Genomic DNA, 18,821 nt, shown 5'->3' with positions numbered 1-18,821 from the left:
CCATTGATTCTACTTGTCTATGTTTTTGGAAAACATAATTGAAATTGCTGCATGATCAGGCAATTATGGTAGACACGAAGTCAAGTAGAAAAAAATTGTCCTACCTTAATGTCTACATAGCACATGCTATGAACCTGTTAGCCTGTGACAAAGGCTTGGTTTGTATCGCTTTTCTGATGGATGCCCACATAATACTTCAAAAGATGGATGGATCATCAATCTAATAAAGAACCACTCTCCATATTTTTTCAGAACCGCATGTGAGATGGGCCTTCTCCATCAGTAGTCAATACCCACTTGCCTTCACGTTTCAACAACTGCAGCTTTTTGTAGTGGAATCACCCTTGCTTGAAAACCAAGCGTTCATGAGGGAAACATAAGAGAGACAGATTCGGCCATACCTAAGCAATCATACTCTCTCTTTTTTTTAGGGAGGAAAGAAGGAAGGCAAATTCACCCTATAAAAGGTATCGACATTATTGCAACTCTCTTGCTGTCAACACTCCAACAAAGGGTTACTCCAAACTCTCTAGTATCTACTGTCTAGTAGCTATCTTGAATAAACATTCCAACAGATCAATTTTGGTTACCAAAATTAAACTTGTGACATATATGTCAAGTACCAATGTGACAATGTAATACTTAGACATATGAACGTTGGAATCAAATGTGGATCAGATGAGTGATACGCTATTGTAAAAGAATGCAAGCCAACTTTTTTTTTTTTTTTTTACAGTTATGCTCCAAAAATGGATAAAGAAAAAGAGGGAGAAAAAACAAAGATATGCTAAAGCCTGCAGGAAGGTATTTCTTTTTCAGTATAGTATGGCTGTGACATAGCTTTCGAATTCACTACTTACTTTTACTTTGATCAAAGACAGGATTCACGTGCCATCATATATACAACAAGATTTACATACAATGAACAACTAAATAACCACTCATATAGCTATTCAATCCTTAATAATAAATATGCTCAAAATTTGCTCCTAACTAAGTTTTCTTGCATACACAGCCATCAATAGCTTTCATGTGGTGCTTATCGCCACTGCAATGCAAAATTTGGGATCCTTTTGTGGACAGAGCTTGGGAAGCTCAACACAGCATCATGACAGTTTATGGTCCTTGAGCAATTCAACCACCCTTCGCATTGAGGGTCTATTAATGGGAAACGCTGAGGTGCAGAGTAGGGCCACATACAAAACCCTCTCTATCTCTTCATAATCACAAGTGACTGGGTTCAATCTCGGATCAACAATCTGGCTCATAATATAATCTTTTCCTATCCCAATATTGCCACTTCCTCTTTCAGGAGATGGTGATAAAACAGTCTCAGTGATCCACTTCACTATATCCTTGTTCTCACCAAATGGAAAATCATTAGGCCTCTTGCCCGTGATCAATTCCATCAGCACCATCCCAAAACTATAGACATCGCTCTTCTCAGTCACTTTTACTGTATAAGCATACTCTGAAATAGAATCAATTAGGTACACATTCCCTTTACACATTCACACCCATCTCAGTCATTTTCATACATGTTAAGATTCTGATCGAATCATCTAAAGTCACATGGAAATACTACTATTTAATCCGGTTTTAGTTAAATCTTGAGATGTTTAAAAGAATTGATTATGGGTTGAAAATTGACTGAGTTGAAACAATATTAATTTGAAGTAGCTTTTGTCCTAACTAATAATCTAATTTACGCATGTGTTCTCTCGGCAAATTCCCTCCCTAACATTACTATAAAATTTTGTTGATAAATATGGAGAAAAACAAAAGAAAACTGACCTGGAGCAATGTAACCATATGATCCAGCAACCCTGGACATAGCACCCTGGGTGGCCTCACGCTGCAAAGTCTTAGCGAGTCCAAAATCTGCTACTCTGGGCACAAACTCACGGTCCAGCAAAATGTTATTACTCTTGACGTCTCTGTGAACAATAGCAGGCACAGAATCATGGTGCAAATAAGCCAACCCCTGAGCCGCACCCACAGCAATTGCGACTCTCCTAGACCAATCCACTAACTACCCACACTTGTCCTCACCATGCAATACGTCCCCTAAGCTCCCATTCTCCATGTACTCATACACCAATATCCTAAACTCTTCAACGCTGCAACTAAACAACAGTTTCACAATATTTGCATGCCGAATCATTCCCAGACTCTCAATCTCGGCCCTGAACACCATTTCCATGTCAGGCTTTTGCGCGCCACCAAACAATTTCTTCACCGCCACCGTTTGCCCCGTCTTGAGCCTCACTCTGTAGACCCGACCCGAACTCCCTGTGCCAATCACGTTGTTACCGGTTAAGTTCGGAACCATGTCTTCTTCATTGAACCCCACTCTCTGAAACGCGGTTGACATATAAGAGCTCTTCTTGGATTTGCAGCCATAACCACGCGTCTTGTTCTTCAGGAACCACAACGTGGACCCCACGAGGAGCGAAACGCAGCAAACTAAAACGACAATAGCAAGCAGAGAAAACGGCCTGCGTTTGGAGCACGAAGGCAGGGTTTTCATAACGGGGCTACAGAGATCAGGGTTTCCCATTAGACCCGACAAGTACACTTGGCGGTTGAAACCTAAAGGAACCACCCCGTGCAACTTGTTACCAGAGACGTTGAATTGGTTGAGTCTCAAGTTTGTCAACTTCACCGGAATCTCCCCTTTTAAAGAATTAACGGCGAGATCAAGGTATGTCAAATCCGGTAAATTTCCGAGTTTTGGCGGGATTGAACCGGTTAAACGACAAGTTCAACTCTGTCATGTCAGTCCAGAGTCTCACGTTACTGGGAACTTCGCCGGTAAACATGTTATCTTGAAGTCTAAGTTTCTGTAACTTAATCAACCTAGTTACGCAGGTGGGAACTTGACCGGTGAAGCGGTTCTTGCTGACGTCAATCTCAAGGAGGTTTTGAAGTTCACATATTTCTATTGGGAAATTGTCAGAAAAGCTGTTACCGGACAAAATGAGTTTAGTGAGTCCCCTAGAGATGGAACCAGAGACAGGCCTTGGAACCTGTTGGTGGACATTTCCAGAAACTGAAGCCCATTAAGGGCCCAAAACGATGGCGGCACCGGGCCCTAGAACTGATTGTTCTGGATTCTGACATATTGAAGTGAACCACACTCGCCGTATTGTTGAGGGAGCGTTCCAGAGAAGCGATTCACGAACGTGATGAGATGCTCCAGTTTGTTCCCCTGGCAGAGATACTTTGGCAACTCTCCCACCAAGTCATTGGTTGAAGCTGTTGTTGAAGAGTTTCAGTTGCTTCAGATTCGGGTTTGAAGATAGACTTTCGGGAATTTCTCCCCTGAGAAAATTGTCGTTCAGGTTGAGAGAAGAGAGATGCAATGAAGCGATTGTGTCTGGTAGTTTTCCCGTGAGAGCGTTCTGAGAGAGGTCTAAGCAAATGAAACTGCTCAGGTTTCCTAAACCTTGGGGTAATTCGCCGGAAAGCTGGTTCTGAAAAAGTTTAATTTGTTCAACGTTTTTCAGACCTGAAATGCTGTTTGGGATATTACCTGACAGGGAGTTTTGAGACAAATAGAAATTCTTGAGCGAGGTGAGGTTCCCGATGGAGTGTGGAATTTCCCCTACGAGGTTTACATCGACGAGGAACAGTGTTTCGAGATTGGAGAGGTTTCCTAGTTGGGAAGGCAAAGGTCCTGGTTTGAAGGGGTTGTAAGCGAGTTCCAAATGAGTTAACTCACTGAGGTTGCCTAAGAACTAAGAAGGGAGGAATCGTTCCGCCGAGGAGGTTTCCGGATAAAACGAGCGCTCTCAGATGTGGAAACTGTCCAAAACTCGCCGGAATGTCGCCGGTGAAGTTGTTCTTTGAGAGGTCTAGCTCTCTCAATTCGGTGAACTCCGGCGGGAATTCCGGCAGGACTCCGACGAAATAATTGTCGGAGAGGTTCAAGAGACGGAGGTGGGAACAGAGAAGCAGAGAGTTGAGGGAGATTGAGTTGGTGAGGAAATTGGAAGCCACGAAAAGGCTTTGGAGGGTGTGAATGCGACAAAAACCGAAGGGGAACTCGTCGTAGACTCCAGTTTCGGAGAGGTCAATGGAGACAAGTGAGTGAATTCGTGAGTCGCAGGTAATGCCGGTCCAGCTGCTGGGGTTGAGGTCGGTGTTGGGCACCCAGTTTTTGAGACTCTTGTTTTTGTCTTCAAGCTGAGTGTTCTTGACCCGCAGTAGAATTTGAGTCTCTGTCTCGAGGGACAAAACTTGAGATAAACCAGTACTTGAGCTCAATAAACATGATAAAAGCAAAAACAGAAACAATGGTTGCCGCCGCATTTTCTCAATTTAAAGAGAACGAAGCAAGGAATGGTTTATTTTTCTGTGAGAATGCTTAACTTTTGAGGGGGTCTTGTTGTTTAGTATGAGTATTCACACTGGCTCCTCCCCTCGTGAGTGAGAAAAAGGGAAGCACGGAGATAGGTCCTCTTGTTCTTCATGTCATGGTCATGCATGGAAATGGTGACAAGTTGGAAGCAGACATGAGTGATGTGGAACTCACGCAGTTCTCTTTGTTGAAGTAATTAAAAGGGTCTCATATTTTGAACTATGATGAGTGGGAAAGGGAGGGTGTTGACTGTTGAGTGGGAAAAGGACGTTTGTGTATAGAAACGTGATTCGCGTTGGCGTATTTTCGAAGTTTAGAAAAGAAGGGGCAAAGAGGAGCTACTTTTAATGTGCATGCCAAACCAGAAGCGGAGAGCATATAGGACACTGATGCAGCACACAGAGGTATACTACTTCCAGAAATAAGAATCATTCTTCTAGGGATCGCTTACCGGTGGATGGCACCTAAATGATACTACTATCACGAAAGAACTTTGGATTTGATTCGGACTAGCAGTTTGGTGTGGATCAATTTCAATTGGGAACCAATTCTCTTTCCTCTTCTTGCCTTTCTTCTTGAGAAAAAAAAAACAAGAAAAGTGAAGAACGAATCATAACTACTGTTTCTGCTAGTCTTAGATTTCAGACATTCCAAAGTTACCAAATTGAATTCATTCCATCCACCCCAATACCTACTATTCTAAGAACTACTCCTACTTCGGAAAGAAACGAATGTAAGTGAAACAATAATCATAATAATAGTAAACATCCACCTCATTGGTGGTGAATTAGATAGATAGAAGAAAGCGACATGGACAAAGGGGAAGAAAAAAAAATCATAATAGTGAATATAATAGAAAAAAAAAAACAAAAAAAAACATTTACTGCTCCAGCATAGAAAAATAAAAATAATAGAAATGAACTTTGTCTCTCTCCTCGTACTCAATTTAAAAAAAATATATAATAAATACAATTACTTTATTATTTAAAATATATAAGAATTCATGTTATTGAAAATTAGTTTAATGTCTATATACTAAATTACTTAAAAATAATTTTACACTATTATCTAATCACAAATTATTATTTAAATTAATTTAAAATAATTATTTTAAAAGTTAACAAATATATCATAGTTATAATTAAATGATTATATAAAATATTTTATACTATCATTATGTAATCTTCTTTGCATTGCACATTTGAAATAAAAAAATATTTGATAAACACACGGTGTGTTATTCAATATCTATATATATATATATATATATATATATATATATGATTTGTATATGTCATTTCATCCGATAGTTCTTAATAGAAACTTCTCTCGAACAGCTAGAAACTGAAAAATGTTTGGAAAATACTCTAGCCGTTTTTAAAAATTACAACCGTTCCCTCCACATGCGTCAAATGGATTAAGAAAAGGACTGCTTGATAATTTGAGCCAGAGATAGCTATAGAACCAAAGTCTTGTCTTGTGTATGAGAATTTGGAAAGCCCCGTTGTCAAGAGATGGGAAAATGACAATAAAATTATGCATTGGTATAATTAAATTTCAAAACATTATAAGATCTATTGCAGATTTGAAAATAGAATTTTAAAAACCAGAAGTTAATACTTGGGAAGAATCATAGCTCTTGGCTCTGCGTCGCCGTGAAGAATCCGCTGTTTGGTACAAGACAGGAGTTGTCTCCCACCACTTCCTCCTTTACAAAATACAATGTTCACAAGGGTCATATAATCATATTGTAGATAAACAAATACTAGTAGCTAATGAAACTCACTTCTTCCCATTCCACTTGACTCTATTAATTAAGTAGTTAGAAAGGTTTAAAGCATCGATTAGATTAAATTAGATGAGTTATAGTAATGACGCAAGCACTATCTAGAAACAGCAAAGAAATTACTCCTACGCAACATGCATAAGAACTTAAACCAGACTCTCGTGATGGACCCTTTGGCAGCAAATGCAGCATCTACAAAAATAATGAACCTTAAGTATAATAAATGCTTTTGTTGACTCCGCAGTTGTACTACTGTTGAATATTGTCACTCTTTGTTTGATAATGTTGAATATTGGCACTCTCAGTGCCCTTCCCTATTAAACTTGATAAGGTGAGGGTATGACCTTTGCAAGTTGGCAAAAATATTAGTTCTGAGTCGTGATAAAGCATCATTTGGTCATTGAAGAAGAAAAAAGAATAGCTCTATTTACGCGTCATGAAGCATTAGTTTCATGGCCCTTTATCATAATGTCATGGACTTCTTAGTTACTAGCCATGGGCGACACTAGCTAGCTAGTAATTGCAAGCATATGGCATATTTAATATTACATTTAGTATAAAACAGTACCTTTTAATCGTAACAAAAAGGCCAAATTAGTTGACCTAATTCAGCCATTTGGTTTATAATATGAATCGTAATGGTGATGGTGGTTGGCATTAGCTCGATCGACATATAGGCTATCAGATTCCCTGTTGCCACATCTATATAGAATCATCATATAAAGCGACAAGAGAAGACATACCAACCTTCTGTTTATAGTATAGCTTTTTTTACTTGGTTAGCGAAGATTGGGAATATTATTGTCAGTTAGTCATTGGATTGGGTTCCTTAATTAACCTGTTCAAATGGAAATGTTTTCTAGCACTTGAACATTTTCCTAGAGTTGTGTTGTGTAGCTGGTGCCATGCATAAAACCATGTCCCTATGTCATGTTTCGACGTTGAAACAAATGCTACACATATTGACTAATTGACCTGTAATGACTTGTCTTCAATTTCAATAGTATAAATACAGAAATCTTAAATGTTCGTTTCAAACAATATTCAGGCCAGCCACGCTGCATTATTGTTTATTTCAATGATCAACTATACTGAAAATCGTTTTCTCAACTCGTGTACGTACATAATTTTGAAGGGTCATATATAACCTAAAGTCAAGTTCCATTAGATTGCAAAAAAAAGAAAGCATGTGAATAACTTAATTCCATGTAGATAAGCAACAAAACGTGATCATTCAGTTTCCATGTTTAACGCGCATTTTAATTAAATAAGGTTTTATATAACAAAAATATATCGAAATTCTAACCAAAACAGCTTTCCGTTGATTTTACAGGTATATGGAGTAATATTATACAGTCCTATTGTACTATATTATCTCGAAAACCAAAATTAGGTATTCAAAGAGGGAACTGCCGCACTTTTTGACTGTGTGGTGATACCATAGGAAAATTATTTTCAGATTTGAAAATAAAAACATAAAGAAAACCGCGTTTGGTATACCACTAGCATTTCACTTCAATTTTCAAAAGTTTTCATATTTGATATGATGATATACACTCATTATTCAAGATATACGTAAGATATTCAAGAATGTGGAGTGCTCTATGATGCTAAGCATTTCAAAAGTGAGCATTGAAGATGTTTGGAATATCGATCTCATATAAACCATTATGAATTAGCCAAACATAAAACTTAAGATTTTTATTTTAATTTATAACGCAGAACATAAAACATAAGATTGGAGTTAACGTTTAGGATTAAGGTAAAAAAAAAAATTAAGATCAATGTCAGTAAAAATTATGTACTATACAATTAAAAATATTGCTAACAATTTTTTTTAGTATGTGTTTGAAGTGGTGGATGGGGCATCGATTAATTTCCAGTATGTTAATACAGTTTTTTTAATACACTTTATATTATTGATCAAAATGTATTAAAATTATAAAATCGTGAGTGATACTTATTAAATAAATTATTTACAAATTCAACTTCACTTAAGTTATTTCAAATTTTAATAAAAATAGTAATTTTTGATGAATTTTAATTAATAATAAAAAATCCGTTACAAGTATTTCTATAACATTGAAAATTGGCCAAGCTATTTACAAATTCAACTTCAATTAAGTTTTTGTTTTTATTAAATAAATTATTTCAAATTTATCTTTAAATTCTATTATATGCAAGTGTTATATATATAATTAATTAATTTCCTTGCTTTTTATCATATCTTTTAACACATAACAAGTCGAATCTAAACTTTAGTTTCTTCTGAATGAGTCAAGTAATAACATTACATGTTTTTCCAAGTGAAGCTTAAGTTTCAAGTGCTCAATTTACATTCCTAGTTCCAATAGAATTGCGAGTAAGTACAATTCACATCTTAAATTTTTTTACCTATATTAGGGACGAATGATCGATTCAAGGATATAGCCTGATGTAACAGCTGAACTAGCAAACCCTTTCGCAAAAGGGAAAATGAAGAGAGGATAGTAAACAGAAGAAAACTCTATCTGTGATATCTTTCTATGTATTTTAAATAGAAGCAGCCACGAGCCCACGAGCCATTAAAAAACAAAGTATAATTTAAAGAGCAATGTTATATCATTCTATTACTTCTCTTACAAATTCGTCTTAATTAATGTCTTGAAAATATAAAATACATTTAATATTTATCATATAAAAAAAGTAAGTAAAATAGTAGGAGAATGATTATTTAAGATTTAGAACTATTCTAATTTAAAACTTAAATACCATCTGAACCATAGAAGTATCCTTGATGAAGTTTCGTGAACATAATTGTTTCATTTCTGATTTCACCGATTTTCCCAGATGCTTGATGAGAAATTAGGTACCATGCACGCTCTAAATGATAACCACTAACTATTTTCTTCGCAAATAATTAATGACAAACACAAAGTGTAAAAACAAGAACAAGAATAATCTACAACCAATTAATCAATGAAATGTTAGCCTAAGAAGAAGAAGGATGGTTATCAACATATCACTGGCACAATATCAATAATTGCTAAGCTCACATACACGCATGGATTATAAATAATCAGAAAATCGAATACGCATTTAGATAACAATGATACATGACATGACCCAAGTGAAAAAACGTTGGCCTGTTCTATGTTCTTTCCCCTCCTCTTCAAAGGGAACAAAAGTACGAAAAAGAAATTTCGACCAAATTTATTTATTTATTTTCTATAAAAGGAACCATAAAACTAAAAACTACCACTGCCTGGCTCCATCCTGTCTGCCTTTTTTTTTTTATCTATCTAGACGATAAATCTTTTTTTTTTTTGAGGAAATTAAAAAAAGAAAAAGCTGGGAAGAGCAAAGTTACATTGCAATCCTTGGGCTTCCAAGTCGCTCTTATTCACGTACCAGAACTGGGAATGTTAGCTAGCTTGAGTCAACAAGGGTATGTTGTTGATGGCCTCTTGAAGGAGAGAAATTAAGTGTGTAGAGCCCATAAAGTAGTGTTTTCTTCTCTTCATTTTTCTTCTCTCTCAAGGTTCAAAGTGCAAGAAATTCAGTGAGTGAGTGTGTATGAGAAAGAAAAAGAATAGGCATGGGAAGAGAGAGATGAAAGAGATTGGTATATAAGAGGAGAGGGCCCATATGGGGTATAGAAGTATTTTTTTGTCCGTGCGGCAAAGCAAATGCGTTTTTCGGCCGGTGACGGGCCTTTTTCGGCTTACGCTTTGTCCCCATTTTTCGTAAGACACAAAACTCTCCTTTTCTCTTTCACATATTTAGATTATCTTGTAATTATATTCGAGGATTGATGTTTTAAATTAGAACATCATCTAATTTCAAAGGGTTTGATATTCGAGGATTGACGGATTTTTTATGCAGTTCTTGGCCGGTTTTGTGCGACAAAAATCGCGTCAAAGGCATCCTTGATTTTCGAGTATTTGGATTCACATTAGATAATGTTCAAACACTAGCTAGCATAAATTTTAAATGTGTTTTTGGTTTTATGGTAGGAAGTATTGAAATTGATTTTGTCTCTTATGATTTTAGTCAAAATATACATATTTGGTCAGCTTTTTGGTTTTTAGGTTTTTTTTTATCATATTTTGTTTTTAAATCTTGGTTTAACCAGCAGTGATAAAAAAATATTTTTTACATTGTGCTAAAAATTTTACACTAAATTGTATACTAAACCTGTTTTTAAGATAAAAAAATTCAAATATAAATCAACTCAAATCAAAATTACGGCATACGACGTTTAGGGAGGTAATGCCTGTGCAAATTTTCTGGCTAAGTTTTGGACATCTTCTTTGGATATTGTAGTGTTTTGCATGGTCCTCCCTTTGACATGTACCGTCTTCTGTTGAAGGATGCCTTAGGGTTTCCATCCCTGTGTGTTTTTTTCAATTGTTTATTTTGTTTCTTCTGCTTTTTCTCTCCACTTGATAAAAAAACAAATCAAAATAAATTTTAATCATAATTAATTTTACAAAATCAATTTTATTTGAAATTAATTTTGTCAATATTCATTTAAATAGATAGTTAAATTATGATTGAATAAAAATTTGGAAAGTACTTCTATAAATTTCAATACACAATTCTAAAAGCTATTTTTTTATAAGCATATAATTTCATTGATAAGACCAAACTTAGCATAAGGTGTGTCCAAGCTTAGTGAAAAAGATACATATTGAGAAAAGTTTACATAAATTCTGGCCATTCCCTATAGAGAAAAACAATACCCGAACATGTTCCAACCCCATGCATAAAAGCTAATTTATAAAATGAAGAAAGAAGAATTTGTTGCTTTGGGAGTATGACTACTTTAAAAATTTGTAGGATATAAATTTGTTACTTCCACTTTGACACACTATTTGTTACGTATAAATTTGTTTACATTCACATAAAAGTAATGTATTATAAATATGAATCTTATAGAAGGCAGAAATATAATCTAAGTAACTTTCCTCATTTTTTGAGGTTTGCTTTATATAAATTTGTTTGAGCGAAGTATCAAAATATGACATGTCTAAAGGAATGCTTTATAGAAATTTGTTTGCCTGCCATTTCTTTTACTAGTTGATTACTTGATCTTTAACATATGCTATTTTAGGTTAATTTACCTATCCAAATGTTATCACAAACGTATTCATTCTATTTGCATTGTTTAATTGCACGTGAGTGTCCCTGGGAATGAGACTCGAATGGGATTTTCATTTACTTTACCGGCAGACAACTTCTGACGCTCACCATGTTTACGGGAGAGTGGGGATTCCAATTTCAAGCAAAATGAAACACCTTGAAATCCTGCATTTTGCGGAACAAGAAAATAAGAAATCATCAAAATGCAACAATCAATTACTGTAACAAAGTTTTGTAAGCCGTGGTCATTAATCGTTTTTTTTTTCTCCCTTTTGGCTTGTGGAGCAAGAAAGAAGTTACGGGTGTGACAAGTATACCAAATGTCTAAGTAATAAAATCTTGAAAGTTTGAGTGTCGAATTCCACAAAAATTTTGTGTTATACTTATATTGAATACTTTTAAATTTATAAGGGAAAAATAAAATTAAAGAGAGGGGTGAAAGAAAGAATATGTAACAATAAAAGTGAATTATAAGTAATAAAAAACAAGAGGATTAAAAGCAAACAATTAAGAAGGAAATTCAATGAAATGCAAGTGTTAGGACCTAGCATGTCTTTTTTGTCTAGGATGTATGAGTTTATGATTTTTCATTATCGATTCAATTGGATCTATCCTACCCATATCTATTTAGTTACTCACCCCTGATTCCTCACAATGACAAGTTTATTTTATTTATCTATCTCACATATCCTTTTGAAAAGACTCAATAAATAAATGCATGAAGTCTAAATTCTAAATGTTCGCATAAATGCATGGACATAAAACTATCATTCTATGTCTAGTAATGATTTTCTTATAAAAAAATTTCTTGTTGTTCTATTAGAAGTTACCCTCTTTCGAGTGTCTAATTCTTAAAACTGATTCATGCATATTTTCTTTAGACCTTAATTAGAAGTTATCATCTTCCGAGTGTCTAACCCCTCAAAGAATGTAAAGATGAAAATGCAAGATAAAAATAAAAAAGATAATAGAATAGAAAAACTTGAAAATAGCTCATATTGTATTAATAAATATGAGAAGTATACCATACATCATTGGCTTTTTAGGCTTGTCAGACTCTAGTTAAAGGATTAGCCACTCATGGCCATAAGGGCTTTACAATGAGAGGAGCGAAAGAAAGAAATAAAGATGATAAAAGAAAGGAGAAGAAGAGTTCTCAAGTTTTAGGTAGTAGTGAGAGTGCTTTAAGACTCAATGTATCATTTTTTCTTGACTTAACTCTCTATTTATAGCTGCTGAAGTGGGCTTTAGGCCTTTGTAAGCTCGCTTAGCGCGACCTCCCTCTCGCTTAGCGTGTGTAGATCGTGCGCTTAGCAAGCTCCTCTCACTTAGCGCGTGTTGCTGTTGGATCTTGTGCTTAGTGCGTGTTGCGCGTTTAGCGCATTCTGTTTCTGTGGCGAGCGCTTAGCTCGTGTTGCGCGTTGAGTGTGAGTTTTGACTCTTGTGTCTAACGCCTCGCTTAACGGCCTGTGTCCTTTGTCTCGCTTAGCATGAGCTACGCACTAAGTGAGAGGTTGGACTGAGTCTTTTTTGATTTCTTTTTTTTTTTTCATTATTTCTCTCTTTTTGCTTTTAACACCTCCAGTTTTTTTATCAGCAACCAAGATTTAATGAAACATCAATTTTTTAACATTTAAGCGTAAATAACTGCTAAATAATTATTTTAAAAATAATTTTACTTCATTTTCTATTATCAAAGTACAATTATTTAACAGTTATCAATAAAAAAATATAATCATTTTCTATTATCTTCAAGAAACGTGGTGTTGTGCCTTGGACACCATCGAGCAATCTAAGAGATGAGTATGTTTAATTTTGCATTATCTAAGGAGCGTATCACAAGAGAGAAGTTTTTCTTATATTTGGAAATCATAGTTCTTGGAAAAAATTGATTCATGAGAACCATCATTTCTTGAAATGGTTAAAATACGTTTTCATTGAAAAATTATGTAAATTTTTTACAATGGAAGCTCATATAAATTAAATTCATATTATAAAATACCAATTGTAAATTGTAATTTTGTAATGCATTTAGCTATTGGACTCAAAATGTCAGCGTTTTGAGAGTTTATGTTTTCATGGGCTTTGTTTTTTTAACTTGTAAAGTCTAGATCAATACACCCACCCATCATGGACGAATAAATATTACAATATAGTATGCACATACATGATATAATTTTTAAGAGGTGATTATTGTAAAAAATTTACCCCATAACTTAATTTATAATAATTGAATGATAATATATAATTATTTTATCCTATTAATATATAATATATTGTCTTTTTTATATTTTTATGAGTTTTTTAGGCTACTTCCACATTGAGCTATATCAGATTGCACAGAAAATGTCTACCTTTAATTAAGGCTCGAACAGTCAAGTCCTACATTTTGATAAAATAGTGTGTTAAAAAATTGTGTTAATAGTCTTTCTCTAAGGCTCAAATAATCAAGTCCTACCTTTTGTCACCTCTAAGTTTTGAGGAACAAAAATATTAAAATATTTCAAATTTAATAGGAAAAAAATTGAGTCAAATAAGTTGTAATAGTTTTAAATAAAAGGTAAAATTGTATTTTTGATCCTCCTAGTTGTCTTTAATTTCTGATTTTGGTCTCCCATTAAAATTATTCACGCACTCTATCCTTCTTTTTTATTCAATCACGCAATTTTGGTCCTAAAATCCTGATTTAAACGTTGAGAATATTAACTGTCACATGTCATATTCTGATTGGATAACGATTGTATATGCTGATTGTCCAATGACAACAACAATATATTTCATCGTTCATAGAGTTGATATCCAATCAGAACATGACATGGGATCGTCATCTCGTCATCTCCAATTAGAACATGACACGTGACAGCTAACATTCCTTGATAACAATTAATATCTAAATCTGGATTTGGGGATAAGATTGCTTGGATAAAAAAAAAAGAGGATAAAATATGTGAACAATTTTAAAAAGGAACTAAAATCGAAATTAATAACAATGGAGACTAAATTTATAATTTTCACTAAGTAAAAAAAAAAAAATCGAAGAATACACCGAGATTAATAAGTTTTGCATTGGTGTGTTCTTTATCTAAAAAATAATAGAAAGATTATTTTTATTTAATTTTGAAAAAAAAATTACTTACAAAGTCAACATTACACGAGGTCTAATTTTGAAGAAAAAAAAATACCCCGAGAAATTTTCATAAGGAAAAAGGAAGCAGAAGTGAAGATCGAAACGGTGAAGAAGCCTAACAGCAGCAAAGAGCGTTAGAGCTGATCGCTTGAGATAAGGTCAATTTGCAGTTGCACGCTTCCCAATTCGCACACCCATATCACATCACATCTTTCTCCACACGCAACGCAACCTTTTTATAATCAATCATCCTCACTCGCATTTGAAGACGCAGCAATCTTTCCCGTGAAAAGGGACCATGGAGGCAAATTCAGGTGCCAGCGACCGAATTTCGAGAATCGCCGGCCACCTCCGCCCCCAGGTTCGTTTTGTTTTGTTTTTCTGTTGCAGTTGCACCGACCGTTGGTTCGATTGTTAAGAGTAACATCATTGGACTTTTGAACAGAGAGAGGATGATGTTTGTTTGAAGCGTAGCGATTGCCGTGCAAAAGGTGGGGTCTCCGGATTCAAGGTGGCCATATTGGGTGCCGCAGGAGGCATAGGGCAACCTCTGGCGATGTTGATGAAGATGAATCCACTCGTTTCACTTCTCCACCTCTACGATGTTGTTAACACCCCTGGCGTCACTTCTGATATAAGTCACATGGACACCGGCGCTGTTGTAAGTTACTACCATTTTGTTTTCATGGAAATTAGACCTGTTTTCATAGGAGAATCAAATAAAAAAGAAAAAATTAATTAAACTTCTTCATAAACTAATTTTAGTTTATACAAAAGCTAAAAATCTTCTTTTTGAGAAATTAACACCAGGGCTTCTAAAGTTAGCTTATGGAAAAAACTTATTATATTTCATTCTTATTAACTATCACTGTAAAACTTTTTACACTTTCAACCAATACAAGTTTATTCTCTAAATGACTTTCAAGGTAAAGTAAATAATATATGCACTAATGGAAATAGAATAAAAGGTTTTACATCTAATCCATCAACTGTCATATACGGTGATGAGTGCATTAATTTTTCCAATAGCTACTTATAAGTTATACCAACCATGAATTCTGATAAAAGTGCGTAGAAACTGAACTCTTTAATGTAATTACTATAAAAGTCAATAAACTTCTTATGCATATCGATTTGTAATTAGATGAATTTATAAATAAAACTCTACATTGCTGGTGTGTGAGTTAATTTCAATTAATAAACTTGCTATGTGGATTCTGATGGGTTGGTTAACCTTGTGGCCACAGTCTAGATTAGTAAAGTTAAATTGATCTTCATTTTTGTTTGCATAGACATGACTAGAAGTTTTGGTATTTAGGTTCGAGGATTTTTGGGGCAGCAGCAGCTTGAGGATGCACTTATAGGCATGGACTTGGTGATCATCCCTGCTGGTGTTCCTCGTAAACCTGGAATGACAAGAGATGATCTCTTCAATATAAATGCTGGAATTGTTAAAACATTGTGTGAAGCAATTGCAAAGTGCTGTCCTAAAGCCATTGTCAATGTGATAAGCAATCCAGTTAACTCCACAGTCCCGATTGCAGCCGAAGTTTTCAAAAGAGCTGGTACTTACGATCCCAAGAGACTTTTGGGAGTCACTATGCTTGATGTTGTTAGAGCCAATACGTTTGTGGTATGTGCTACTGTTCTTGAAATTAGTCAGCTCTTTATAGTTGCTTGATGCAGTGCAACATTTCTGTTGTTTCAAGCTTAGACCAGCTATGCCTTTGTGTATTACTTAAATATAACAACCAGTGAGGGTATATGCATAAAGCAATAATTTCCTATGGACCTCTGTAATTAGCATTGTTGGTAAATTAATGCAATCTTTGAAACACTTGTGCTGGCACTATCATTCTCATAACCCCCTAATACTAAGGTGTATGCTACATGTAGGTAAGAAAATCAAAATGGGGGAAAAGGGGGGAATATTCATGCTAATAATTTGTAGCTAACCAAATTCTGAGCTGGCAATGAGTAGTAGCAAAAGAAGGGATTTCAGTTATGGGAAATGAGAATACAATAGGTAAGGATAGGAAGTGTGAGGCCAGGCAAAAATGGAATAGGGAAATGTGGAAGATTTGCAGGTCCCTTGAAGAACATTTGGCATTTTCTTTCTGTTTCCCAGTATTACAGAGAGTGAGAGAAACAATCTGTAATCCTTATTTTTGGTAATGATAGCAGTTTCAGAAAATGGAATTCTGGTTGTTAATACAATATCATCGTACCTGATTCCAGTTTCTACCACATTCATTTAATAATCTAGATTATGTGGATACTATAGCATTGTTTGTTCAAGTCTGGATACCATAAAGTGTCTGTATTTGTAGCACTCTCATACTATTGTTCTTCATTCATTTTTACCTGTTTGGCATAAACTGCAGGCAGAAGTTCTGGGTGTTGATCCAAGGGATGTGGATGTCCCAGTTGTTGGGGGACATGCTGGAATCACAATTTTACCTCTTCTTTCTCAGGTCTTCACCCCAAACACTTCTGATTTTAATGGTTACCAAATTTGATTTTGTATTTAATACCTGACAAAATCCCTCAATTATCAGATTAAACCTCCTTGCTCTTTCACCCCAAAAGAAATTGAGTACCTGACTGGTCGCATACAAAACGGTGGAACTGAAGTTGTTGAGGTGAACATTTATATATATGCTTTTTTTTATAACAAAAATCTGTTTACTTTTATCTCAATTACTAACATTCCAAACTTCAATCATTACCCATGTTTTCTTTATCCATCAACTGTGAGGGTCTTCATGATCAATGTATAGCATCTGTTCACTTAAATAATATCTGAATGAGAGTGAGAGATAGCATAAACTGTTCCTGTGGGCAACTTTGCTCTCTCACCCAAGTGGGAGAGGTATAAAGGCTAACTGAATATGGGTTTGGTTAAGCCTAGCATAATTCAAATTTCACATGGGAGCATATCACTTTGCTTCAATCCTCTTTACATTTATTTATTTTGCTTGGTAGTTTGCAATTCCAGTGAACACTTAGTCAATATATTGACCTAGTGGCTTGCCTGCCAAAATTCTATGTGAAAAGCTTTGCTATATGCAGGGAAACTTACACTTGAGTTTTTATGTTTGAACTAATCTATCTTGGTGGATTGCATCAGTTAGTAGCTTTTGACAGTAACTTCATGCTACACATGATTCCTCCATTGCTATGGATTATCTATACATCAGCATTTTGATTTGTACAGTTTGTAATTTTCTCTAGGCCAAAGCTGGAGCTGGTTCTGCAACACTATCAATGGTTAGTATTCTAATTTTACTTTTGTGGGTATGAATTCACGTGACTGTTCCCCTGTTTTTGAAATTTCATCTTTGTTTTATAGCATCTGCAATTCATAACATTGCTATTTCGTTTCATGTAAATGTAATGTCCAACTTGTAATAAACTGCAGGCATATGCTGCTGTTAAATTTGCAGATGCATGCCTTCATGCCCTGAGAGGAGATGCTGGCATCATTGAATGTGCATATGTTGCTTCACAGGTATATAAAAGCCTGTTTTCTTGATCATCTTAGGATTGGAGTCTTACCAACCTTTCCTCCCGTTACATTTTAGGTGACTGAACTCCCATTCTTTGCATCAAAAGTACGACTTGGCCGAGTTGGGGTGGAGGAAATTCTTCCTCTTGGTCCCCTGAATGATTATGAGAGGTATGCGGTGATCACTTGCATTTCTACTTCAGAATTTCCTATGCACATAGGTGAAACTGAAACGTTAGAGTTTATCTACTGCTTTTATTTCAACAGGGAGAGTTTGGAAAAGGCCAAGAAAGAGTTAGCAGCAAGCATTGAGAAGGGCATTTCTTTCATCAGAAAATGAGTAGTTGATGATAGTACGTCCCGAAAATAAATGGTTAGATTGTGCTGTGTCCATTGTGAGATCATATAGATTTATAATTAGTTATGTGATATGTATGAATATCGAGTTCTATCTAGAAACATGTAAATGTAATAATTGGAATACCGAATTCCATTTATTATTCCGTCTCGAGTTATCCCCGTGAAGTTTGAGTTTGAGTCTAAAAATCAATTCAGATTTTTGTATTATCTATAGACGAATATAAACCTGCCCAATTGAGCATGATATTTAAGTTCAGTAATAAAAATGTTAATTATCACTTCATTTTCACCTACTGAACAGTAAAGTTACTCTCGTGGTTTAAAGGTTACGGGTTCTGTTGGATTTAAGAAATAAATGCATTGAGTTATATATATATATATATAGTCTGACTTTTATGTTAATTTAATTGCAAACGCAAGATTCTTTTTTCCCACAGGGAGTTTTCTCCTTCACCTTAATTTCTTTCCTCCTTTTCTCTTTATTTCTGACTTATCATTAATAAAACATCATAAATTTGATTGATAGGGTTTATCTTTCTTTAACACATTTGCC

At 35.0% G+C, this 18,821-nt stretch overlaps 1 protein-coding gene and 1 pseudogene across 2 annotated transcripts; one reads left to right on the top strand and one right to left on the bottom strand.

Annotated features, from left to right (window-relative positions):
- Positions 1-841: 841 nt before the first annotated feature.
- LOC100792332 (LRR receptor-like serine/threonine-protein kinase HSL2) lies at positions 842-5,315 on the bottom strand (annotated as a pseudogene).
- Positions 5,316-14,441: 9,126 nt separating this feature from the next.
- LOC732641 (malate dehydrogenase, glyoxysomal) lies at positions 14,442-18,557 on the top strand. 2 transcript variants are annotated; one of them, NM_001354167.1, is made up of 9 exons: positions 14,444-14,761; positions 14,846-15,061; positions 15,719-16,033; positions 16,785-16,874; positions 16,959-17,042; positions 17,635-17,670; positions 17,822-17,911; positions 17,985-18,079; positions 18,176-18,557. In NM_001354167.1, exons 1-9 carry the CDS (start codon positions 14,699-14,701, stop codon positions 18,246-18,248), a joined length of 1,062 nt encoding a protein of 353 aa, NP_001341096.1. In that variant the 5' UTR covers positions 14,444-14,698; the 3' UTR covers positions 18,249-18,557. The 2 variants fall into 2 exon arrangements, with proteins under 2 accessions (XP_040862413.1, NP_001341096.1); XM_041006479.1 differs by lacking the exons at positions 17,985-18,079; positions 18,176-18,557 and having other exon boundaries at positions 14,442-14,761; positions 17,618-17,670; positions 17,822-17,883.
- Positions 18,558-18,821: the final 264 nt, after the last annotated feature.

Source organism: Glycine max, chromosome 11 (assembly GCF_000004515.6).
Source record: "Glycine max cultivar Williams 82 chromosome 11, Glycine_max_v4.0, whole genome shotgun sequence".
NCBI lineage: Eukaryota > Viridiplantae > Streptophyta > Magnoliopsida > Fabales > Fabaceae > Glycine > Glycine max.
The sequence above is the reverse complement of the archived record's forward strand: the minus strand, read 5'-3'. Positions and strand labels throughout refer to the sequence as shown.